The sequence below is a fragment of the Sebastes umbrosus genome, chromosome 24, assembly GCF_015220745.1.
Source record: "Sebastes umbrosus isolate fSebUmb1 chromosome 24, fSebUmb1.pri, whole genome shotgun sequence".
NCBI lineage: Eukaryota > Metazoa > Chordata > Actinopteri > Perciformes > Sebastidae > Sebastes > Sebastes umbrosus.
Window position 1 is genome coordinate 1,206,805 of NC_051292.1, and position 25,397 is coordinate 1,232,201.

The window sequence follows — 25,397 nt, forward strand, 5'->3', positions numbered from 1 at the left end:
TTGCTAAGTGGACAGTTCCAGTAAAATAATATCAAACTGACCTATTAGATAATGTTAAAAAATAACATCACCAGATCTCTCAGCTTTATCATTTTATTGCTTTGAAAGTTGGTGAAAGAGTGCACTGCATACATGAAGTGTGTGTGTGCGCCGTACACAGCACCAGGACACGCCCGCGTCAGTCCATAAAGTTCACAGTGGTGGGAGGCAACAGTAGGCACGTCTTCAAATAAATAAATATATATATATATATATATATATATATATATATATATATTAAAGTGCTAACTTTTAGATTAACCTCCACAGAAACCCCAGCTGTGCGTCACTCCTTTCACTCTGAGCAAGAAGAAAAGATGAGATGAGTCAGTGCGGTGGTGACGAGACTGCCGTCAACATTTTTGGGAGCTTCAGCTAAAAGCACCAAGTATGAATGAAAACCTGTGAGGTTACAGGCAACAAAACCATCCAGGGAATATTAGCAGTGTATTATGATATAGAAAACAAGTACTGCTGGAAAAAGTCAACATCGTCTTTATGAGAATAATGTCCAGTTATCAGCTCTTAATCCAGCATAAATTAAAGAGTTTCACTCCAAAATGAGATATTCATCATATGTAAACGTGACGTCATCTGCCCTAATAGAATAATACACTACACAAAGGTTGTAAAAGCAGGAAAGCTAACTTAATATCATGGCTGACTAGAGGAGAACAGCATCTTGGAATCAAACTCTTCATCTTATTTTGTTAGAAAACAAAAAGTACGTCATGAGTGGAAATAAATTACTGGGGAGACATTTCTTCTTTCTCCATAGAAGTTTTCTAAAATAAATTACTAGAAAATATTACTAAAATAAAACTTAAAACACACCTGATGGTAATTAATTACAAACCCAGCAACATGCAGCTCATGATGCAACTTAAATAGAACAGAAACACAAATAAAAAAGTGACACTGGAAACACTGTAAGATCTCTCTGGGGTGTTGAGGTGCAAATACATACAGGGGTTAATAAAAACAGCATTCTGATTAAAGTTGTACGCGATCTAAAATCATCAGTGTTTGAGTATCAACTTGACAGGAGTTGACGTTCCTGGAGAAAGAAGACTTGGAGTCATCGATGATAGAAATGCCTCCAATAGTGACCAGCATTGATCATGTTTGATGCTCCATACATAGATGTTTATGTATTATAATTTTAAAATCTTATAAAGCATCAGTAAACCATGAGTGCTTTGACTTTGGGATACTAATAGCTGTAAAAAAGGGAGAAAATAAACTTGTGAATTTAGGGAAATCTGCTACTCTTCACAGCATAAAATCGACAGAGTTCACTTCCAGAACAAAGCGGGATGGATCTTTCTGAGTTTCTGGTGCAGCAGACTGCAGAAGGAATGAAAGGTCAACATAAAACTTTTGTTTATCCTCTTCAGTACAGTAAAAGAGAAAAGACATTTGTTCCATGACTATGAGCCCATTTTGACTTCAGTAACTTTTTCAGGAATCCTGGAAACTTTTTAGGAAGTTTCCCTGCAACTCTAGACAATTAAAGTTTATTCAATTATTAATTCAGATGCGTACTAATGCAGAACAAACCATCTTCTGGCTCCTTCATCCTCCCTGTCTCTATATATCTTTTGTACAATATCCATTTAAACATCACAGTCGTGAATCAGTTCATTACAAATGACAACACAATATCTCTGTGTTGTTGTCTAGTCATTGTGCAAAAATTGGGCCTCAAAGAAGCCGTCGTTTTTTAATCAATTACCGAACTAATTGACCTCATTTAGTTCCTGAGGCTTCTTAGTTCTTAGAACTATTTGGTTAAAAAGGGCCACATTGGTAATGTAGTACTGAAACAATAACAATACCACTGGCATGAAATAGAGGCTTGAAATCCTCTCAGCCATGAAATCAGACACAATTTAGCAATGACATTAATATAAAAATGCTACATGAATCATCCTCAAATGTAGAAATTGTCACCCAACTGGTGCCTCAATCTGAAAGAAGAAAAAGTATTTCTCGGGTGAATGCTATCAGAGCAGCGGCCTCTGCTCCAGCGGCAGACTGTCCACCAGGCACTTCAGCTGCTCCTCGCCCAGCTTGATCTTGTCCTCTAGTTTACGCTGCTCGATGATGAGGGCTGACTTCATCTTCACAAAGTGCCGGTAATCGTCCAGGCTTTCTGCGTCCAGGTGGGCCTCCATGATGCAGGAAACCAGCCGCTCCCGACGGTCCAGGTTCTCCTTCAGCTCCTTGGCATCCTCGTGTTGCTGCATCAGCAGCTTGCGCTTCTCTGCCAGGGTTCGCTGATGAAGGATGGATATTATGAATTAATCAGTGGATCAGGTGGACAGTATGGATGTCATCTATCTGAACAGATTCAGTGTTTTTTCCCTGTTGGATGTTACCTTCTCCTCTGGAGGGGCCTCGTCCTCCAGGCTGTTGAGAGCGTTCTCTACCCGGGCGAGCCGCCCCGACAGCGACAGCAGCAGGCTCACCACCTTATCTAGGTCGCCCACAAACATGCAGAACTTGTCGAGCTGGTTGGCCTGACAGCGGCGCTGCACGGTGGCCTCCACCTCCCGGCCCAGAGCCTCGTTGTCCTCCACGTCCTCCTGCAGGCTGTGCCGTGCCTCCCGCAACACCTCCAGCTTCCTCGCCAGGCTGGAGATCAGCTCTTGCTGGAGAGCATGAAGAAAACATGGAGAAAAACACATACCCCAAAGCAAATTCAAAAGCAAGTTTCCACTTACAGACGATTAAAAATCCTTTCCAATTTCTGTTGAAATTGACTGACTGAGGCTGCCTGAGGCTGACTGAGGCTGCTGAGTGTTATACATAATATTACATGCTGTCTATCTCTCAATGGGCGAGTTTTACCTTTTTACTGGCGAGGTTGACGTCCAGCTCGTCCTCAGAGTCCTGCTCCTCCAGCTGCTCCTGCATGTCCTTCATCTTGATGAGGAGCTCGGCTTTGGGAGCCGATGTGTTGTAGTAGGAGGAGCTGGGGACCAGAGAGGCTGCTGCTGAAACAGACAAGTCCTCCTCCTCCCTCCTGACACACACACACACACACACACACACACACACACACATGTAAACACAAACACAGCTGAGCAGAGGTTCGGAGACATTTTTGTATAACCAACAACAGCTGGAATAAAAGAAAAATAGTGTTGGAATAGTGGGAAGTATTCAGCTGCTTCTGCAACGGGCAGAAAATGACCTACACATTACAAAACAAGCAATTACAGAGCAGTAGATTAGAGGAGATAACTGTAATGAGACATTTGTCCACCAGAGGGCAGGCTGAGTGAAAGTTGAATAGGCTGGACTGGAAATAAAACTTGAATTAGTCAATAACACTTGGTTTAATTTGTTAATTTAATTCATCCCCTGGTGTTCCCATTCATATAATTGCCACAGACTATTAGTCAGTCCTTTTGCGTTTAATTTGCATTTCTATATTCACATATGTAAATTATATTTTCTGATGATTTTGATTTTGAATGAAGTTAGCAAACATGGTGATTCCTCCTGAAAACAATAGAAAAAAAGGATTGGAGAATTTTTTAACACTATCAGAGAAGCTCACATCATGTTGAATCTAGCTAGTTATTAAAATTGTATAATCACATGATAAAGTCCAGGATAACTGTGTCAACCAGTTAAGAGAGAGAGAGCAAATTCAGTGTCTTGCTGGATAGATACTTGAGGACAAGGAGTTAATATCAGCCCTTTGTGGATGCAATTACTCCAATCACAAAATGCACACAGCATCTGGAAACGTTTATATGTTTGTTTCTGAAGCTGCTAAAGTTAAAGGATGCAGCAGTTCTAATGTAATAAATGATTTTAATAAATCTGGAGATAGCTTATAAAAGGTCCCACCTGTCCATGCTCCTGGGGGATGAGGTGGGCAGTCTGGAGCCAGAGGAAGCCCTCCTGCGCTGGTGGGCCCCCTCCAGGATCTGCTCCTCTGTGGGGAAGAGTCCTTCCATCAGGTCCATGGTGGTCATCCTACCGCTCTGGTCCAAGATGTCCACCAGAGACTTATCTTTACCCATGATGTCCCTGGCCAGCTCCTCTCTCTTGGCATCCTCCTCTGAGCGCCGAGCCCCCGCTGTACTCGACTCCGGGACTGACACTAAAGCCTGACCGGGCTCCTGAGGGGCCTGGCGGGTGTAGGCGCTGAACAGGGACGAAGCCAGGCGCTCCGTGGTGCTCAGGGAGGGGATGTGGGCCGGCGGTGGCTCGAAGACACTGCAGGAGTCGCTGCTCTGAGGCAGGTAGGCCCTGCCCTCTCGCTCCGAGCTGCTCTCAGCGTGGACGATCCTCACAGGGACTTTCCTCACCGGACTGTTCACATCCATCTCAGCTGGGAGCATCAAATCATTTTCTGACCTGGACAGGGAAAACATTTCCATATTAAAGCCTGAAACTATTCATCTGCTGGTCTCTAACATCTAAAAACTTGTGACAATGAAGACAGTTTAACTCTAAATTTGTGGTCCTCAGTATGTTATAATGTTAGAATTATGTGCCCCATATTAGCTCTTTTCTTATATCAATAATGCTCGGTGTTGTAAATTCCCAACATAAGCTTATTCAAATTTAATGAAGGCAAAACCTTCTTTTAAATGTCATTATTTATAATATTCTTATAATTATTAATTGAGGGACTGAGGATGAATGTTTTTAATCCAACATCACATTTTCACAGTTAACTAATTTTCGAACCTGTAACCTGCAAAATAACAAAAACAGATGCATAAAATAATGCCAAGACTTGAACTGTTTTGGTTCCCAAACATACTGAAACTTTTTGCCTTGCTCATAGGTTTTTTGTTTCTTATTCATCTGAAGACTAAAGTAAACCGACGGGGCAGAACGCTTAAGATGAGGGGCTGTAAATGTTTCACATTTTTCATGTTTAACTTCAGTCGAAGGTTTAAAGCTTCAGAAATCGCAGAGTATGGAAACATTTCTTAATACACATCAGAGCTACGCAGTCGAGCGTTTCTAATTAAAGGATGGATCGTACAGTAGAACTGCAATAGAAACCAAAGGTCACAGCAGCCATGTGGCTTTAACTAAATTACAGCCTCCAGTCCGATTTGCCTCAGGCCGCAGAGGCAATCGACGACAAGCACCATCAAACTGTGATTTTCCTCTCTGTGGGCACATTTCCATCAGCTGACAGAAGTAGCAGCATTTTCACAGTTAATTCCTTTGACACTTTTTATGCTATTTGAGGTCAAAGGTCTGACGTATCAACATGATAATCTTTTCTTTCTACACTCTGTTTGTTTTGTTTATCAGTGCCGGACTTGAACTTGTTTACCTTAAATTCAAAGCCTCCTCTACTAGAACAGAAGAGAGAAGCTTTACGTAACGAGGGGCGGTGAGGAGACCTGAAGCACTTTGGCTAAGCTGCTTACCTGAGCGGTGAGTCATCCTGCACGAACACGGCCGGCGGTTTGTCGGTCAGTCTCAGCGGGGCAAACTGTGGCGAGGGAGATCGCGTTCGATCAGTCGCAGGAAGAGACAGAGCGGCCGTCCAGGGGGAGAACAGGGATGACGAGGAAGGTGGCTGCGGTTGCTCCTTCTCCACCTTGTTTTCTCCACCTCCTCTGCTCATATCTGCTCTGGACGTCCTGCTGAGTTGAGGGGAGCTGGCCGGGGCGGGGCCAGCCGAGGAGTTTTGGGCAGTAGCATGGTACTGGGTGTCAGAGCTGCAGCTGGACAGAGGCTGGAGCGCTGTCGGGTCTGCCTGGGCGCCAGCGAGGAATTCCTGGGAGGAGGATGTGGTCTCTGGGCCTAAATGGGGCCTGGGCGGAGGCAGGAGGCCCTTGGTTTGTGGAAGCTGGGATAGATGCTGGGATCCTGGGTTGGGGCTGAGGCTGCGAGGGCCTGAGGAGTGTGTGGTGTGGGAGGGATTGGCAGCGTCTGGTTTGGTCCTGTGGTCAGTGAGGCCTGGGACCGGGCCCTCGTTTCTGGGGACTGTCAGGCCCGACTGTGGGCTGTGGTGAGGCTGGTATTGCAGTCTGCTCTCTGTTTTTCCTCTAGAGGTCAAAGCAAAGACAAACTTCATCAGTACCTGAGGGAAAAGTTTAATTTTACCTTCTTTACAAAGGAGGTCAAACATTTGTCTTTCTTTATAAAGCTGTTCAAACAACCGTGTCTGTTTAAATTGCTTCATGAAATGTTCCTCCCTCTTGTGTATAGCTTTGTTTATGGTGCAAGAAGTGTGTACTTTGTCCCTTTTTATATATACAACATCGGTTTAGAAGAATTTTCAAAGACGTTTAGACATCTCTGAAAATATATATGAAAACATATTACAGGTTCCCGAGTAGAAAAGTTAAGAAAAGTTTGTTTACACATGGGATACGATCCATGTGCTGTGTGTTTTTCAGTGGTACTGGGAAGAAATTGGGCTCCAAGTCAAACTCCATCAAGACACCATGAGTCAGAAGTACTCTGGCGGTTTTAGTACATCTAAAAAAACAGCAGCTAAGATTTTTATTCTACAATTCTGTGGGCATGTTTTTGACAGAATCAAGCTTGCTAAAATGAAGTTAAACAGTAAATTCAAATGCTCATCATTTTAGAAAATAAGGACCATGTTTAGGACTGATGTGCAAAGTTCACAAGAAGTTGTTTACCTGGCTCATGTACCGCCATGTTTACTACACTAACATGTGTAATTTGTTTATTTGAACCACATTAGTGGATCCTCTGCCTGTTGACTTGTAGCTTTAGAGGCTTTAGAGGTGTGTTTGCTGTTCACAGTGAGTGTTACAGTTTAGGAAACCCGAGCCACAGGTGTGAAAACCAAATACAGAGGTTGGATTACACCTGAGCAGAGACAGTTACAGTGACAGAGTCTGACTTAAAGACACATCTCACCTAAACAAATATTTTGATTACACCATTATTTACCTTTTAAAAAAAAGACTTATTGTAGTTATCATGCATCAATGTTTACAGGATCAAATTCTCTGCCATACACGGAGTGATGTGATTACTGTTTAAAATAAACTGAGGACAAACTGGATTTTTAAAGAAAAGTTCCCCATTTTGAATCCTAAACATATCCTATAAACCATCAGAAATACTGTTTCCCTTCATTTATAATCAGATAACTCTCTAAACTTACCATGCTGCTACAGCTTCTTATTGACTTTAAATCAAGACATTTAGCAGACATGGCTGCAGAAATTAGACTCCTTTAAATATTTAAATGTAATGCTTAATATTTTCCATAATTTGGCAGATTAAGAGAGGCCACTGAAATAAACCTGACATTAACTGGTTGAACCATGTTATCATTAATGTATCGGCAGGCTGAGAAACAACACTTAGGGCTTCATTAAGGGTTTTTTATCTTTTAATCTTAAAGTGAAATGGGCATAAAATAATTTAGGGGTTTTGGTTAATGATGAATATATAGCAAAACTGCACAAATAAGCTCAGTCTTCAGTGGTTGGGATTGTATCTCGTTTAAACTCCACCCACTAAAAAGGTGCATGAAATAAAACTAGAATAAAAAGGAACTTGAGCAACAATTCAGTTATCTTCGTGCAAGTTTTGCTGACACTTGTGGATGAACGTCGTATTTCCTGAAAGGTGTTTATGTCACACAAAGAAACATGTCAACAAAGGAACAAATGCTGTGGATTAATTTCACCATTTAGCCAAGAAAGTGATCATGTACACAGCAGATAAGTGTTCATTTTCAAAAGCAGCTTAAGGATAAAATGATACACTCTCCACCCGCCGTAAATCACCTGTAATTGCACAGACACTTTTGTAAATCTGGGTGTAGTTTACGACAGGAGTCCAGAAGATACTGTTCACCTCAACATGAGCTCCAACAATACGAGATAAGGTTGGGAAGAGATCTAGTATGACAGAAAATTATATTTTCCTTTTAGTTCAGGAAACCTGGAATGAGAAACTGAGACGTGTTCTCACTCTGCCCTGAAATCTCACCTCCCAAATACATTCCACATTTACATGAAACTTCACATGCATTTCTTCCAGACAGAGCGAGCAGGGTCTGGTGGACACTCTGGAAAGTGCAGCGATCAACTGTTTTACTTGGCAAACACTGTGCCATTCTGCTGCCCTTCAAGGCGTTGAATATTTATTAGGGCTGGGAAGATTCACCTATCTCCTGATTCGATAGTATCACGATATTTGGGTGCGGATTCGATATGTATTGCAATTTTTAAGTATTGCGATTCGATATTACAATTTATTGCGATTTTTGTTAACTTTTTTAACACTAGACCATGAGAAAAAGTTCAAGAATCATTCACTTCTAGGGACTTTTACTTTGGAAAATATCTAAATTAATCCAGTAAAAATGTTTGATTTTCAGCATGTATGTAGTCAGAGATGTCCTGAAGTCAAATATATCAATCATTGTCAGGAATTATTCATTTATAAGGGACATATAATGTTTTATACTTCTGGTGAATATAATCCTATCAGTCTTATTTCCATATAAGTATTTTGTATATACAGTTTCCTTTGTTAACACCTTATTTTGAAAAGCGGACGTAGTCCCACGTGTCTACTTCCTCTAACTTCTCCAAGGTGGTCTCTAGCTCTCCCGTCAGCTCCGTTCTCTTTATCCATCCATGGTCAGCTCCATCGGGGCCGTTTCAATGCAGAGAACAGAAATGTCAGTATATGGGTGCTCTACAGTTGTAGCGTCGGCCCATTTGACCCCGGAGATGAGAGCGACGGCCGGCTTGACTGCACGTTACCACGATACAATAACGTTTCCTGTCCGTGACAGAGTTAGCATGCAGCTTTAGCCGTGATGTCTAGCTCTGCTTTTCCTGTCAATGTGTGAAACCCAAAGTGTTTCCATCCTTTACTGGATGTGTAGTGTTTACCACGCTGGATTTAACATGTGAGGGTGCAGGTCGTATCCACGCAGAAACTCTGCTGTTTTCTACTTTATCGTTTCAACACGCTGAGGTTTGTTTTGGTTGACGGATACGGAACGGATATGATGTCACGTTACTTACTACAACAATAAAAGCAGTAACTTCCTTCTACCTCCAAATAGACTCAAATTAAGCTTAATATATCGATTCTGGCATTAAAAAAAAAAATTTAAAAAATAAAAATAAAATTGTGATACATAGGTTAATTGATTTTTTTCCCACCTTTACTATTTATCATATTGAGCAAACACTGTGCGTTAAAAGTAAAACAGTAAGAGTGATGAGTTAATTTGTTTATTCCACTGATTGATTGCATCCTTTTTAGTTTGTTGTATTTTTTTCTTATTGTCTACTGTATTATCTAACTGTGTTGTATTTATATATACACATATTGTAAACCTTAATCTCACCTGTAACTGCTCTGCTGGATGTGAGGGTCTCCCCATGGTGAAGGAATATTCTGCAAAAGAAAGGCAAAGGGCTTCTTCGCTTAACTCTGCAAATCCAATCATGAACTCTTGGATGAAAACATCGTCTTACTTAATAACTTACAGCTAAAAGTTTTATCTTCATGCCATCCATTATTACTAAGCATCTCATGTTAGTAGAACAGACTCATACATGCACATAAATCATTCAGTTATACAAACAGCTATATCTTCTGGGCTTCTCACCTGTGTATAGAAGTCTGCAGAGGGAGAAGATCGGGATCTCTCGTGGATGCACACTGTCTTGTCCTCGGCATCTGCGTCCAAGATGTTCTCCGCCGAGTGATACCTCCCTTGCGTCTTGGTCTCTGATGACTTCTTCTGTTTATTCCACGTGGCCTGGTACTCAGCGAAGGTCCCAAGCCTCTGCTGCTCTAGTAAGACCTGCTTATGTCCAGGGCTGAGGTATTTGGGGTCTGTGGATGGGTGAGCTTCCTCGGGCTCTCCAGAGGGAGTTCTTTCTTTGGGTTTGCCTTCCTCACCAAGGTCTGCCGTCAAGTTTGTACCCTGGCTGGACTTCAGCACAGGCCTGGAAAATGCTGGTTTGGCCTCAAAGAACTTCCTACGCTCTCCGAAAGACCCTGATTGAGGTTCTCCCTCCACTCCCACTTTGTCTATCTTGTCAGGCTCTGAGAAGGAGTGCATCCTCTTGGCCAGTGGGAAACGCTTACGTCCTCTAATGCGTCCACTGGTGGTTTTAACTATCGGCGCCTCTGGTCCAAGAGGCTCAAGGTCTCGTCTCTGGAAAGAGGTGGCCTGGAGGACCCTGGCCTGCGCCTCTTTTAGGTGGTCTTTGTAGGTGTTGGAGAAGGAGACACCAGAAGACGTAGATGACTTTGTGGATCTCCACTCCTCTGCCTCCTCATCCTCGGCATCACATGTCAGGGTTGCAGCGCTGCGGCTCTTTTGCAGCTGGGCTCGCTTCTGCTGGATCTCATTGCGGAGGGTGGTGGCATAACGGTCGCTGCGGCGATTCGATTTTCCACTGCTGGTGGCCATGGTGTCACCAGCAACCTGGGTGGATAGGACACCTGTGGTCGTAGCTGCTGGTTGCCTCACAGCCAGACTCCTACTCTCCTGGGCCAAGGAGTGGAGAAGTGGGGTTTTCATTGGGGATATCCGCTGATCCTCTTGAGGGACCCATGGGTCTTGGTGCCTTGAAAGACTGACCTTATGATCATTACTTTGATGTGTTGGGAAATGTCTTTTCGTGTCATTAGCGTGCCCTTCACCTCTCTTTGCAGCATCCTCTGGGCTGCGGCTTCGAACAGAAAGTTCAGAAGTTTGGTGGTCATAATGTAGACCATTCCCCACATGGGAATGGCCACTGCGCTCCTTATTTTCACTATAAGGCAGCTGGGATTGAGGTAGAGAGTATTTTGCCTTAACGTTTGTCTTCAAGGAACTTGGGAAGCCTGGTTCATTGCAGTTTACCCAGTGGGGTTTCTCTGTTTCCCCCCTTCGGCCCTCTGCTTTGCCCTGCCTGGCCTGGAGCGCTGCAGTCTGAACCGAATGCTTGTTTGCCAGGCCATAGTATCTGTTGTGCCCCCCATTCTCCAGGTTTGGGTTTGCAGCAGAACTTGCCATGGATGCTGTTGAGTGCCGGACGTGTTTGCGGCTGAAGATGTTTGTGGGCAGATCCTGGAGGCTGCGATAGTAGCTTCCTACACTCTGAATCTTGGTGGGAGGAGCTGACCTGGTCTGCAGGTAGAGGGGGCTTTCGTCACTGTATTGCCTCTGGTGGGCAGGTAGTTTGGTGTAATGAGACTGTCTGACATCATTGCTGGACAGGGAGAAGAGTTTGTTGGGGTGCAGCTGGTTGTGGTTGTGGTCAGCTGCCGTGTTGGGATGGAGGAAGTCTTTGGTGGTCAGGGGGTTTAAGCTACGTCGGGCCTCTAAGGTTTTCTCCTGGTGAGATCTGAGGCCATTCTGGTCGTTATTTTCTGTCAGCTTTTCAATTGACCTGCCGTGGGTCTTTGCTGGACCACTAGGCCCCTCAGAGTAAGGGAACACCTTTGTGGCGGCAAAACTGTCACTGCGCAGGGGAGGAGGTGGGGGAGGAGGAGACTGGGACTTTTTCTTCTCTGGTACCTGCCACACTGGGCCGATGCTGGGTCTCCCTGCGACGGAGACCCGAGAGGCTGGCTGCTCCTCGCCCCGTGATCCCTCCCAGCCTCCGTTCCCCAGCGTCGGCTGAAGGTACCTGGGCCACTCTGCCTGCTGAGGCCCTTCACTCTGAGGACCCTTGAAGAAAATGTTTTCAGTGCTGGTACTTTTCCTATCAGATGTGCTGGGGTCATGAACAGGAGGGCTGGAGGTGCTAGAGAAACAGCTGAACCCAGAGTCTCTTTTGCCTCCTGGTCCACAGAGCGGCTCAGCACTGCTGATGTATTTAGTTGGGGAAAGACGTCCTGGTGGGTAGGGATGAGAGGGACGCTCCAGTCTCTCCATGTTGTTCACTGAGCTGAACTGGCTGCTTAGCTGATGCTGGGTGTTCTGGTCCCCTTGACTGGACGACTCTTTGGGCCTGGTGTGTAACGTAAAATAAACCTACCTTTAGTACTTTATGTTTGAGAAGTTACTTAAATGACTTTTATTTAAATAAGAACAAACTTCACACAGAACCACCATCACTAACTGAATATGAATTTTCTTCCCTGTTTAAAGCCAAGAGAACCTAGACTAGTCTCACCTTGCTTCATGTTTTGGCTGCCAGACTGGTGCTGGGGTGGCCTCTCGCCCGGCAGGCTCTGACTCTTCTTCTGTCAGCTTGGAGGAGTGCCAGGAATGAGGGCGCGAGCCCGAATCATTCTTCCTGCAAGACAGAGAGGCAACCAAACACTTTACACAATGGAGTATTTGACATTGCAGCCGTGGAGTGCAATGGCTGAACATTTTTTCACGCTTTTTTTTGCAGCCCCATCATTCTCCTCCAAGAGTCCACTGTGCACTCTGGCACTCAGGGATGAGGTGTTACTTTAAATATTCCTACTTTAGCAACAAGTCCACAGAATTTTGAAGTTGCAAGGATTCTCCAATAAAAACCTTCATATATTATTATTTATTGCAGAGTTACACAGATATTCGGTTGAATGGGTTTTTGTCCAGGAGATTAAATCTCCCAACAAACAAAGCAACATTTGCAGATGAAGAGTCAGATCCCAAATTAGTATTTATTATGTCTTTCAATAAGGATCCAAACTCACGATTTAATGAGTTTAATGAGAATATTTATAGAATTTAATATTCTAAGTATTATTACACAATAACAATCTGCTAACAACATGTGTTGGGTTGTTTGGTAGGACTGTGCACTTCAGTTGCACTCATATATATTTTGGGACCTATTAAACATTTTTCTAGGTATTTATCTCAAAGTTTTCTGGCCTGGAAATACAATTAATTTCTCACATGTTGTTAAAATATCATCCATACCTTGGAGCTAAACTGAGAACATTACTGTACTATGCACTTTGCTCACACCAAACTTGCACATACCCTTTGAAGCGGTTTTTCCTGGAGAGCATGTTGAAAAAGAAAAGAATTACATGTGTTCAACATCCTAATTTCAAACCACATACTAAACCAGAGAAACTTCATGACCAACTAATAGCTATGAGGAGGCTGAACATCACTGGGCTCAACACAACTTTAGGGTCAAAATAAAATAACACAAATCTGCTAATACAACTAAAGGATATTTGCTTTTGACAACTGGCACCATACTTATAATAAATAAGTAATAAACAGTGTGAAATACAAAGGAAGGAAGGAGCACAAAGCACAAGGTACAAACTCGATCACTTCAACAAAAACTACCAGCAAACACAACGGGATGTGGCTGGCTGTTGGTACCTCATAGAGCTTCGCAAAATCTTAGTGAGAAAGCTCCTTGCCACATGAACCTCGCTTTCTGACGGCATTGTGCGTGGCGATACAACATCAACCATTTTAGCCCTGATGGGCATCGAGTGAAGCAGGGAGAAAAAGGAAAAGGAGAAGGAGGACACATCAGCATCAAAAGAAAAGAAAAGAGAAGACAAAACACAGACTAACACATTATCGAATGCAATCTTTCTTCTTTCTAAAGCAGCAATAGGAAACCACAGAGCCTGAGGGCTGGCCAGAGAGCATCATCGTTTTGCTTAATGCACCAAATAAAAACCTGCTTTAAGTTAAATGTCAAACTAAAACAAGACAATAGTATACCTGCTGGCCCACATGAGTGATGCAGGCACCTTTTGGGTCACTCAGAAGCAAGACGAACCACCCCTCTAAGTTGCATCAATGCTGGACTGATGATGTCGGAGATTTCATTTAATTACAGCTGCCTCATAAGGACAATCTTAATGCTGAAATGTCGCTGCATTCTGGGCCAAATCATGGAGCTGACTTTCTCAGGGAATCCTGTGTTAAGTTTAACAGGCATGTGTTTAGTACCTTGCCCAAGGAAACTTCATATTGGCTGTTGGGTGGAACCTCTTATTGTGAAGGGCTTTCACAACAGGAGAGGGAGACAGATCTGTCACAGCCACATGGCCCAGACAAATTAGACGGATGTGAGTCGCATCCACAGGTTGCCTCCCAACCACCAGGCAAAATAAAAATAAAAGCTCTTATAAGGACAAACTGTGAATGCTTTGGAATCTTTTAAAATACTGTCTTCTTTAAAATGTCAAATGCTGATATTTGAGATTGTTTCCCAAGTTCAAATGTCAGACCGACGTGAAATATCTCAGCCAAATGAGATTTCATTTGCTTTGATTGAAACTTTAACCCTGCCAGGTCATGATGGAGACACTGCATTCCTTCTGCAAAGGAATGCAGGGAGGGACACATCTATGTTAGCCATCTCCCAGGAGTCTGAGAGTCTCCTTGTGGAATAAAGAAAGTGTTTCTAACAATACTTCACCTGTCTCCGATTTCTTTACTGTTGCTGCTTTGTTGCGTATAATCCCTCAAGAGACAAAAGAGATATTTGGTACTAATCCTGTCAAGGTTTTGTGGTTTGATGATTTGTTGTTTTTCAATATTAAGAGTTTTATCCTCATTTTACATAATTACAATAAAGAAAAAAACATAAAGTCAAAAGAGTGCATAAAATTAGGGGGAAAAAGGAAGGGCAAGAAAACAAAGGTCAAAGTACAACACAACCAGTGGTTGCAGAGGATTTTTCTCTGGAACTCAATGCTCCATTTAAACCTGAGTAAATACTTATTCAGGATTTATTGTGGAATAATGATTTATTGGAAACTTTACATGCATGGTAGACAATTTCAGCATGCTCAGCTGACTTGCTGTTCACCGACTAAAAATCTCACTAATTGGAATTAATTGGAGGCACATCAAATGAGCCTTCATCATTTTCCCTTTAATCAGTCTGCTTATTAACTTATTAACCGCTTTCTTGTAACCTTCCTGTGAAAGTACAGTTCCATATCAGTTCCCTTTCAGGAAATAAAAGCTTTTCTACATATTTCAATAAAAATAGTTAAATAAGAACCAAGTCTGAGTTTCTATTTGGGGGGTCAGGTTTGTTTTTCTTAGAAAAGCATTAACAAGTAATTACCACCGGTGACGTTTGTAACACTTCTTCAAACGTTAGTAACCAGTGACGTGTCGAGCATCTAGCTCTTCTTCAGATGTCAGTAACCGGTGACCATCTAAAGGAGCACTGTTCACGCTCGAAACATCAACGGTGGTAATTAAATACTGTATCTGTATCTAGTAAGTGGACTCCATTTTTCCGTCTTTCACAGGTTTGTTTTTTCAAACTCCAGTTGACTGAGGACCCCAGGAAGACTAGAGGCACATCCATGTGCTTCTAATGGGGATCCTTAAATAAACTAAACTAAACTGAGTTTGATTTTCAGTATGTTTTTTAAATTAGCATCAATTTATCATTACAGTAACTTAAGCTGGATAAAACTGCACAATTAAAGTTTCTTGTGCAACCAAACAAGTGCTTATCTGCAGGCCTTTGAATGTTGAATGCACCTGAAGAATCGCCCACGTCTATCTCCGGCTAAAAACCAAAGCATCGACACAACTCTTCTTCTTTTGTGAACTTCAAACAAACCAAAACCGGGAAAATGTAGGAGAAGGCTACAATAGTAATGGAACAGCAAACATCCCGAACTGTTTAACTTAAAAACCTTCTCTCCCTCGGCCCAATGTGACACACAAAGTGAGAGTTGCACAATGGAAATGCAAATGTCACTTTTTCTAAAGCGTTGAGGGTCTATTGTCAGGGGATACAGCTGCTCTGTCACAGATATTCCACAGGGGAGGAGACGCCAGCGTTCACTACCAGGATATACGAGCCCATTCAAGAAAATGACCCAACATTAGACTGAAACACAGCTGACCCAGTTGGCTGCTAGTACATTCGTCTGAAGAAGCTGAAGAAGTGCAGTAAGATATTTTCTGACATTAAGAAATGAAAAAAATGAGTTACATATCCAGCTTCTTCAGGTCCCTCCAATACCTGACTTTCTTATCTAATCATACCAAAAAATGCTCTTCTCATTGAGCATCATTCACGCCACAAAAACCTCTAGAGATCTGACCAATCTGGCATTTTTTAGACTAAATGATAAATCAATGAATTAAAAAAAGCATTGGTAGATGAAATGAGAGTAAAAATAAACAAATCCCCTGCAGAGGTTATTAAATTTGATTTAAACAGGGAGGTGGCTCAGAAAAACATAACTAAAAAGTCAAGTTAAGTGCAAATCTCTGCAAACACTGCAAAAAGCTGCATCTTGTTAAGTCCTTTCTGTCTATGGTTAAGTATTAAAACCTTATTTAATAACACAAGTGAAATAACCGGCCACTGAATACTTCAGCCTGGAAGTATAAATACCTGAAACAAGCTGATTTGTATTATAAACAGGTTAAAAAGGAGACTTCTGCAGCAACAACATGATAAGAAAACATGGTAACTTACCAACTACCTCAAATAGTTGGGTTTGTATGTAAGTTGTCTTTGTGCTATACACCAGTCGTGGTTCAAAAAGGACCCTTCCACCTCACTTCTCCAAAGCCTCTCGGACTCCTTCAGAAACACATGAGGACAGAAAGAAAGACGCACTTTGATACCACAGCTCCCAGCAGTCTGACAGAGAGGAGCGCTCTGAGGAATCTGAAGAGCTGCCGACCCCCTCGTCCTCCTCCCAGTATGAACACAAACACCCTCCACCTTGTGCTGGGGAGGAGATTTCCTCTGGGATTATAAAGGGGGATTTGAGGCGAGGGGAGGAGTTATTGTCCTGCCCGGCGTCCTTGCTGTAATCTAGTGTTTGGGCTGCAAGTTGCTGGGCCTGCAGAGCTGCTGCTGGGGCTGCTGGGAAAGTAAAATCAATGGGATGTGAATACTACAACAGCTCCCAGTTTGTCACAAGGTAGAGAGATAAAAGATTCAGGCATACTGGCTGTTCACGAGCCTGAGAGCAAGGCAGTCACAGAGTCAACAATCATTTTGTGTACTGCAAAGATGTCTTTATCAAGTCACCTTTGTCTTTTATTTTCTTATAGCAAATAACAACAGAATCTCAATTTGTGTCCAAGTATTTAAGATGTATTTCTTTGCACGAGATGTTTTTAAGGTTTAAACTTTCTTCTAAAAGGTAGATGCACTGTAGCACTTTCTCAACCAAATGACGCCAAATTTCAACCTAGATATCTAAATTGCTTACTGGGAAATATTAGCTTTTTTTCTGGCTCTGACTATCAGATTTGGATACTGGGTAAAATGTGATACCAGAACTGGTTTTGCCCTGTTATCGGCCTGGTTTCTGATACATTCCATCACAACTCTATATTTCACAACCCTGTTTTTCTTTTCAAGATCTACTTCAGTGTCCTTGTCAGGAAACACAGGAATGTTTGGCCCGGGCCCACGTCTGTTTTGAGAGATACCAGCCAATGTCAGGCTGAGGGGGAGGAGGGAGGCACATACTTGGACACTGCTCCACCATGCAGAAACTCCTCCACTGCAACACAAATCATGTGTGTTTGAAGGGAAGTCAGTGCTCATATTATCCTGAGTCAAGGTGTTATTTTAGGTCTCATCAAATCTCAAAATGTTGGTGGAATTTGGTTCAGCCACGTAGGAAATGAGGCAACCAAGCTTCTTTACAGCATCCAGGCTGTAAATTAGTGCACTGATGTTTCACATGACACCAACCCCTTCACCTTACCAACATGTGGCTGTTGTGAATGAGGAGAGCTGTAATAACGGGAAGGAAATACATATCTTGAAAAAGAACTAAGGGTAAAAAGGGTAAATGGTAAAGGCATGTGTAGAGTGCAACAAACCACACCCTTTTATGAAATTATGAACATTTGCTACCCCCAAATGTCCTGCCCTTGGTGTTAACCAAGTGAGTGTGATGACACAGGTATATACTGTGAGATTATATTCATTTATCTACCGTCACAGATTCTCCCCTTGATTTGTTATTTAGTTAATTAAACATACCAATATATTTTTATATTACAAAATACACGTTTTTTAATTGCAAGGGATCGCCTCGCTTCTCAGCATTGGACGCTTGATGAGGTGCCACTAGACACAAGGCACCTGATTGGACGAACGCTTTCCCTCGTGGGCTGCTGCTCCTAGCTTTCAAAATGGAACCAACATGGCGGCTCGTTTGGAAACTTTCTTCTCTTATATCACGAAAATAGTTCAGAAAACATTTTATGTGAGAACTAGACCATGCAGTTGTCTATACTGTATATCGACAACGGTTAGTTTCAAAATTTCTTGGGGGTTTCCAGAAGCGGCAGGTTGTGCCAAATGCCCCTGATTTGCATAGTGTAGCCTAGACTTCAACTTTATGCAAATCATTTATCTCAAACTGCGCTACCACACTACCAGAATGCATTGCACGACTGCTTACATAAACAATGAATGGGATGCGTGGAAAAGACGGAGGCTGTGGACACGTACCATTAGCATCTTCCATTTGGATTGATCACTGGCTAAAAGACCCGCATATGCACCTGCTATATTTGAACAATTCAACTGCTAGGGGGCGCTCTTCCTGTGTTCATGTATCACAATGAAGAAAACTCTTTTTCTGTCCCTATATCATATATCTGTTGATGTCTTACAAAGGACTGAGGAACTCAGCAACAATGCAAACAAAAGTGATGTACAGTTAAGTAATTAACGGATGTGCAGAGAGAGATATGTAGATGGGAAAAGACCAAACCCAAACAGGCAGCAGCCTGTGGGGCCGTTCTCGCCCCACTGAGCTCTAAACACGGCGACACAATAGAAAGTGCCAGCGTCATCACAGCTGGGCTTATCGGTGTCACTGCCTGCACCGGCAACAAAGAATAAAAAGAGGGGGAGAATATAACTTCGACACAATGCAAACCTGAAGATGAGCAACAGCTGGAACATCTGGCTCTGTTTTCACAAAATCTACACTGATATCAAGCCAATAAAGGGCTTTTTTTATATAAATGTCCACTTCACTGCAACAGTCTGCAAAAACTAGGGCTTTAACTAACTATAAAAAAGGACAGAAAACAGTGAAAAAAGCCCAAGTTGACATATTGCAGTTACTTTCTTTGTCCGACCAACAGTGCAAAGCGAGATATTCAGTTTACTATCATAAACAATGACAAACTGCAAATATTTACATTTGAGAAACTAGAACAAGCTAATTTTCAGTGTTTGCAAAAAATAACTGATGAAATATGTATTTGTTGTTCAACTAATCGAATAGTCAGCTATTCATTTCGACTCTAAAACCTTTAAGGAAATTTTAGCTCTCATACATTTGTTTACTATCGCTCATCCACCCAGCTGTTAATATGAAGTATGAAAGAGATGATAGCACAACCTTAAATAACCCTGGTTGCTGTTTTCCTGCCAAAATGCTGGGCTTTTCCACACTGTCAAGAATAAAATGAAACACATACATTCATTTTCTATTGCATTATGTGGGAGTGAGGGGTAAGTGAGACAAGCGGGGAAATATGTTGAATATTTATGTAAAATATTAGCCTTTACAACTCCGTATTAGTCAAACCCTGATGGTGACTTGCTAAATGTTTCTGCTTTTTCTGCATAAATGTCAAGCCCTGATGTGGTTTTGTAGAAATGATGAGATCTTAGTGCAGATTTTCCGATTTTAAAAAGTTTTTTTCAGCATTGTGATAAAGTGACAATGTTCAGAAATGGCCTGTTTTCTCCTGAACTGCTGCATTTACTTGAAGAGAAAAATAAATCTAGTGCATATAACCCATGACTCAGAGTGCGTTTTGATGTAGATCTGGATCCAGATGCAGAATAAAAATGTCTTTAGATTTAAAAGTATTCTCTTTTCTAGTCTGTGAATAAAATAATTCCTCTTTATTTTTAGGCTACAAATATTTCCTGTAAACTGCTGCTGATAGATGGGTCAAATAACACTTGTTGCTCATGGACACTTCTTCAATCAATGCAATCTGAAAATGCTTCATATCTGTAGTTAAGGCTCAGCTGCTGACCGGTTTAAGAAATGTAACAGTGTTTTAACACACATTTTCTGACTTGTAAATTCACACAGAGCATCTCTGCAGAAGCTGAAGAGTCAGTTAGAAACATACAAAGATTTAGTTTAACTTCAGTTTACCTGCACTGTTGTCATATATCCTTTTTCAACCTTCAGATATATCCTCAGGACTTTAAAAGCAGTTTGTCAGGTTTTCTTTCTAAATTTACAGCTGATTCTTTTGGGAAAATGGGTCACTGCCTATCAACCTTTATGTGTCATCTGGAGGAAGAAAACCTGCCGTTATCTCAAACTCATTCACCACTTCCTGATCTAATCCCACTTGTCAGGAAACCAATGATTGAATCAGAGGAGACAAAATAAAAGAAATAGAGAAGAGGAAATACCTGGAAGTGAAAATCTTCTCTTTTATCTTCTAAAAACCAAACATGTCCAGAGAGAGGGGAGAAAAGCAGACAGGAGTGCCCACTCTGTGCTTGTTGGAGTAGCATAAGCCCCTGAAAACAATGGGCTCTGCTGATATGGCCTATCCCACTAAGCAGTGTCAACTCACCTAGGCAACATGGGCAGTACCAATCCTCCTGCAAACAGGGGAGGACGCCTGAAAAGAAGCAGCTCTGAGGGCGACCCAATGATCACTCGGGGCAAGTTTTTAAATGTCCCTCTCAACACGAGCCTGGCGTTTGCTCTCTAAACCCGCTCAGATCAACAGCTTCCTCAGCAGAAGCAGGTTGTGGAAACACACCAACGGTCCACCTTTCCCTCCTGTTGACTCAACCCACTCTGCAAAGCTGAGCCCACGCATGTGGCTTTGCAACTAGTAATTGGATTCAGGCTTTAAGACTGTTGCCATTTGCCAGTGAGCATATAATTCTGACAGGACAGGACATCAGTAACACATACAGTAAAAAGGGTTTAAAGAAGCAACTACAGAGGTTATTCTTATAGAGAGAAATATATAAATGAATTATCAATACACTTTCTTATCAGCATGGATGATTTGTTTTGCTGTTTGATGTGTTTCTATCATGTTTGGTTTGGAGTGTATAACATTTGTTGAATATTAAAAACACTACTACTACTACAATACTAAAAACAAAACGAGCAGACCAGCCAGGTTATTTTTAACCCACCTATGCATCTTAGGGTTAAGAGGCTAATATGGACCCCAGTAGTAGTGTCCTAGTGGAGGAGTATATGTATTTCACTCCTGATTATAAAAGGTTCTGTTTATGCACATTACTTCCTCACTTCAGTTTAAACCTGATCCTGATGCGATAGTAACCTCAAAACCTGGAATTAAGTTGTTTAAAGGGAGTAACAACAACCAAGATATCCTCACTTAGAAGGGGATCTCTTACATTTTAGTAACACTGTGAGAATATTTGGTCCTCAAAGATAAAAAAGTGTCCTACAGGACACACAAACATGTACACCATTGTGTATGGACTACACCAAACTATGGACTCCACAAGGTGGAGCTAAATCCATCGGGGATCATTATCTGGATGCTAAACTATCTGGTGCTAAATGTTTTAAACAGAGGCTGACATGCTGCTGCAAATGTTGATACTAGTACCCTGAGCAGGTACATTTTTAAATATACTGTATGTTTATGTTGCAAAATGAACCTCATGACCATCAATGTGCTCTAATATTTTTCAAACCAAACAGCACTTCCGAACACTGCATAATGTTTTCACTGTGACCACAGACCAGTGGATTATCAGATGAACTATACGATTAGAAACTATCACAGATTATTAGTTATCGATCCATGACAAAGAAATTCCTATAATCTCATTGCCAGACAACCGTTCAAACACACAACACAGCTGCTTTTAAACCGACTGTCATTAAGACAACAAGCAGTAGAGGTGGAGCAGCTTGTTTTAGTTCGAGTTATTTAGTGATTGATGGCACCAAAAGTGACCACAAGATGAAATAAATGATCTAAAATCGATTATGAAAAAAAGGAAAACATTCCAAAAAGCTTCAAATAAATACAGACAATAATACAATAGATCAGAAACTATGTATAACAATTAAAAAGTGTGGAGGAACAAAGGTAATCTGGTTGTCTTTCGAGGGTCTGGAGCAGCCCATCCACAAAATATTAATCATAAAACATAACTGCTCCACATCCGCTTGTTCACTTAATGTTGCTCACTGCAATATGCTGTAGTTGTTCTCTGAGTTTTCATTTTGGCTGCAACTACTGATTCTTATCATTATTGATTGATCTGTACATTCTTTTTTATAATGAATCGATTAATCCTGTAAAATGCCAGAAAATAGTGAAGAATGCCTGACACAAGGTATAAGGTGGCATCTTTAAATGCCTTATTTTGTCCGACAAAGTAGTTTACAGAGATATAAAACAGAGAAAAGACGCAAATCCTCACTTTAGAGAAGCTAGAACCAGAGAAATTTTGGCACTTTAGCTTCACAAATAACTCAAACGATTAGCAACTTTTTACTGATAAATCCAAACTGGTGAAACTGGAGAAAATAAATGGTCATACCAGCTTAGAGGGAACTCCTTTCTGTCTCATTTAGGAGTCATTATCTGCACTCTGAAATAACAGTGTTGGCTGCAGCACGACTGCCTCCACAATACCCGCTTTTGTTTCACCCTCTGGAGCAAGAAAGCAGCGAGAGGGCCATGTGTAAGGCTGTCAGGCTGGTTCTGCCTCAGCTGACCTCCCTTAATAAGAGAACTTACTGGCTGGTGAAGAAACATGATGGGATTTTAGGATTTCTAGGTTACAGCTTTTGTGTCTGTTGACGTCCTCTCTGTCATATAAGATGCAGGGCACCAAAATGTGTTGTTAAGTTCATCTGATGTCAGGGAACTGTGGCTTTGACCTCTGACCTCCTTATGACCGGGTGCTTGTTAATCCAAAACAGTTACTTTTACTGACACAAAACCAACCATGAATAGGACCGTGTATCAAACCTCAAGACGGAAATGTGTCGGTAGAACACAGTTAATAAATTACTGGAAGGTTGCATCAAATGTCTGGTCAGACTTATAATCTTGTTTGTTTGTTATTTGATCAGATAGTTTCAGATTTAGATCAGAATTTTAGATGCTGGTAGTGTGTAAACAAGCTTGGATATATGCTGTTACAGTACCTTCGGACCACCAGGGTCAGGGTCTTATGAGAGCTCTTCACCAGACAGATGGCCTCCTGACGGGAGCCGCGAAGAGGAACGGCGTTCACGCTCACCATTTCATCACCGGCCTGGAGACTGACTGACGCTGCCACGCTGCCCTCCTCCACCTGAACACACACACACACACACACACACACACACACACACACAGACGTCATAACCAAATCACCACACATACAGTCAAAATGCCTTCAGCTTAGGTTGATCATATTTTCAAACCCCCAAACCGGGACCCTTAAGTGTACCGCACGGTCATGCACGTTAGTAGTAATATAGTACATGCTTGTGGTAACATGCTTACTAGAATCAGAATCCGATTTATTGCCAAGTAGATTTTCACACACAAGTGATCACTTGCTAAACAAGTTAACACTGATGTCAACCTGCTAACTGTTGTTAACATTAGCATTGAGGGCAACAACATGGTGGTTTGTTCTCTGTACGGTGGCCATAAACTTGATTAGGTACCAACACGGCCATCACTTCACTGGTTGTAAAGACGTCCTTCATCCATCCAGCAGTTTTGCTCTCTGCTGTGTAACGAGAGTTACAGCCTCAGCCTGCTATTGACTGTCATTATTAGTATGATTGCTTTACAAATCTCTTTAGCCAATAATAGCCAAAGATGGACTATGCTGTGTCAGGTGATGGAATTAAAAGCAGCCAATAACACAAGAAAACAAACCACCAGTGATAACATGTTCCCAGAAAGGTGAGGTACAACGACAATTTCTATTTCTTTTCTCAGTCATCTTTTAAGGTGGATGTTTCACTTAGGGTATATTTCATCCTCATGTGGTGGCCGGCTGCAACCCGAGTGCTCTGATTAAAAATTAAATCCTGCACCGCCTGTAACCTGAGGTAGTTGGCGATGCACTGCTCCATGTAAGCTGCAGTTCACACCAGCACTAACAGCAGGTGGAAAAGGTGCCCGGTATACTCTCTATGTTGCATTACATACTGAATTTACATTATAGCCCTTATAAAATCCTCAGGAGCTCAGCAGGTAGAAAAAAGCCTAAACACTGCCTAAATACTGTCCCGTTCCCAAGATAAACTGCAGCTTTTATCAGGGTTTATCTTACATACATACATTAGGAGCACCGGAGGACACTGGAGGACACCGGAGGACACCGAGACACATGATTGGTTTTTTTTCCAGATTACCTGTCTCATGCACTACTGTCAGGATATAGTGACCGTTTTATAAAAATAACCTATTTTAATCATATTTGCTCCAATATTCTCCAATTCTACCCACTGCTGCTTTAATTGAGAAGCTGATCAACAGAATATCCATCCGCAACTATTTTGTTATCATCCAAATATTCTCTGGTTCCAGCTTCTATAATATGATAAATCTATAATCTATAATTTGTTGCTAAATAATAATGAATGTGCTGCTAAAAGACATGTAAGTCCAGAGGACAGATGGTAATTTTGTAATGGGTTATGTATGAATAATTGTGATGTGTTTTGTTTTTTTTGTCTGATGGGTCTTACTTGTCTGTCTGTCTATGGTGACAGTATGTCTATTGTATGTGTACTTTTTCTCAAACTGAGCTGCCTATGGATGCAAACTGGCAATAAAGTTGTATAGTATCGTATCGTATGAAGGTTTGAAGCTTTTCTTTGTCATAAATTATAGTAAACTGAACATCTTTGGGTTTTGGGCAGGTTTGACTGTGTTGAAACATGAAGAAATTGTGCTTTATATCACTGTACAAACACGGGGCTGGGTATTGTTTGACATTTTCCCATGCTTGAGCCAGAACAATGCCTGAGTTTTGGTACTAATATAAAACCATTTCTTACCTTTGTGATGACCAGAGGCTCTCTGTGCTCGGTGCCTCCCCTCAGGGTGAAGCCCCAGGGTGCTCTGCCTCGGAGCAGCACCTCCACCAGCTCCTCTTCCTCCTCCTCCTCCTCCTCCTCCTCCTCCTCCTCTTTCCTCTGCTGCTCAGTGCCTCTCCACATGTCCACCTCCCTCCACCACTTCATCCTTCCTGCTGAAACTCTCAGGTCATCTCTGTAGGCCACAGCGTCCATGATGCCTCAGGTTCAGTGGGCTCCATCAACATCAGTTCACTGTGAAAGATTCAGCATTAATGTAGCCAAAACATCAATAATTATATTACAATTTACTAATATAAGAGTCCCCACAGAAACATTAGTGATACAGCAGGAGGCTGGACTGCCATATTAATGTCCTGTTAAGCTGCACAGAAACAAATTAT

At 41.9% G+C, this 25,397-nt stretch overlaps 1 protein-coding gene across 7 annotated transcripts; it reads right to left on the reverse strand.

Annotated features, from left to right (window-relative positions):
* Nucleotides 1-353: 353 nt before the first annotated feature.
* On the reverse strand, nucleotides 354-20,735 carry shroom2b (shroom family member 2b). Of its 7 annotated transcripts, none has more exons than XM_037761409.1 (10): nucleotides 20,534-20,735; nucleotides 12,965-12,982; nucleotides 12,159-12,281; nucleotides 9,653-11,993; nucleotides 9,389-9,438; nucleotides 5,454-6,077; nucleotides 3,904-4,416; nucleotides 2,893-3,067; nucleotides 2,421-2,693; nucleotides 354-2,318 (listed from the first exon to the last, which is right to left on the reverse strand). In XM_037761409.1, exons 1-10 carry the CDS (start codon nucleotides 20,542-20,544, stop codon nucleotides 2,046-2,048), a joined length of 4,401 nt encoding a protein of 1,466 aa, XP_037617337.1. In that variant the 5' UTR covers nucleotides 20,545-20,735; the 3' UTR covers nucleotides 354-2,045. The 7 variants fall into 7 exon arrangements, with proteins under 7 accessions (XP_037617337.1, XP_037617340.1, XP_037617342.1 ...); XM_037761412.1 differs by lacking the exon at nucleotides 20,534-20,735 and adding an exon at nucleotides 20,367-20,500; XM_037761414.1 differs by lacking the exon at nucleotides 20,534-20,735 and adding an exon at nucleotides 16,416-16,669.
* Nucleotides 20,736-25,397: the final 4,662 nt, after the last annotated feature.

Excerpts from the sequence above, each read along its gene's own strand:
- shroom2b (XM_037761408.1), bottom strand. The coding sequence starts at position 13,434 with ATGCCCATCAGGGCTAAAATGGTTGATGTTGTATCGCCACGCACAATG. Across the intron at positions 6,078-9,388 it reads ATCCAGCAGAGCAGTTACAG|AGGAAAAACAGAGAGCAGAC; the intron begins GTGAGATTAAGG and ends TTTGACCTCTAG. Across the intron at positions 4,417-5,453 it reads CAGGATGACTCACCGCTCAG|GTCAGAAAATGATTTGATGC; the intron begins GTAAGCAGCTTA and ends TTCCCTGTCCAG.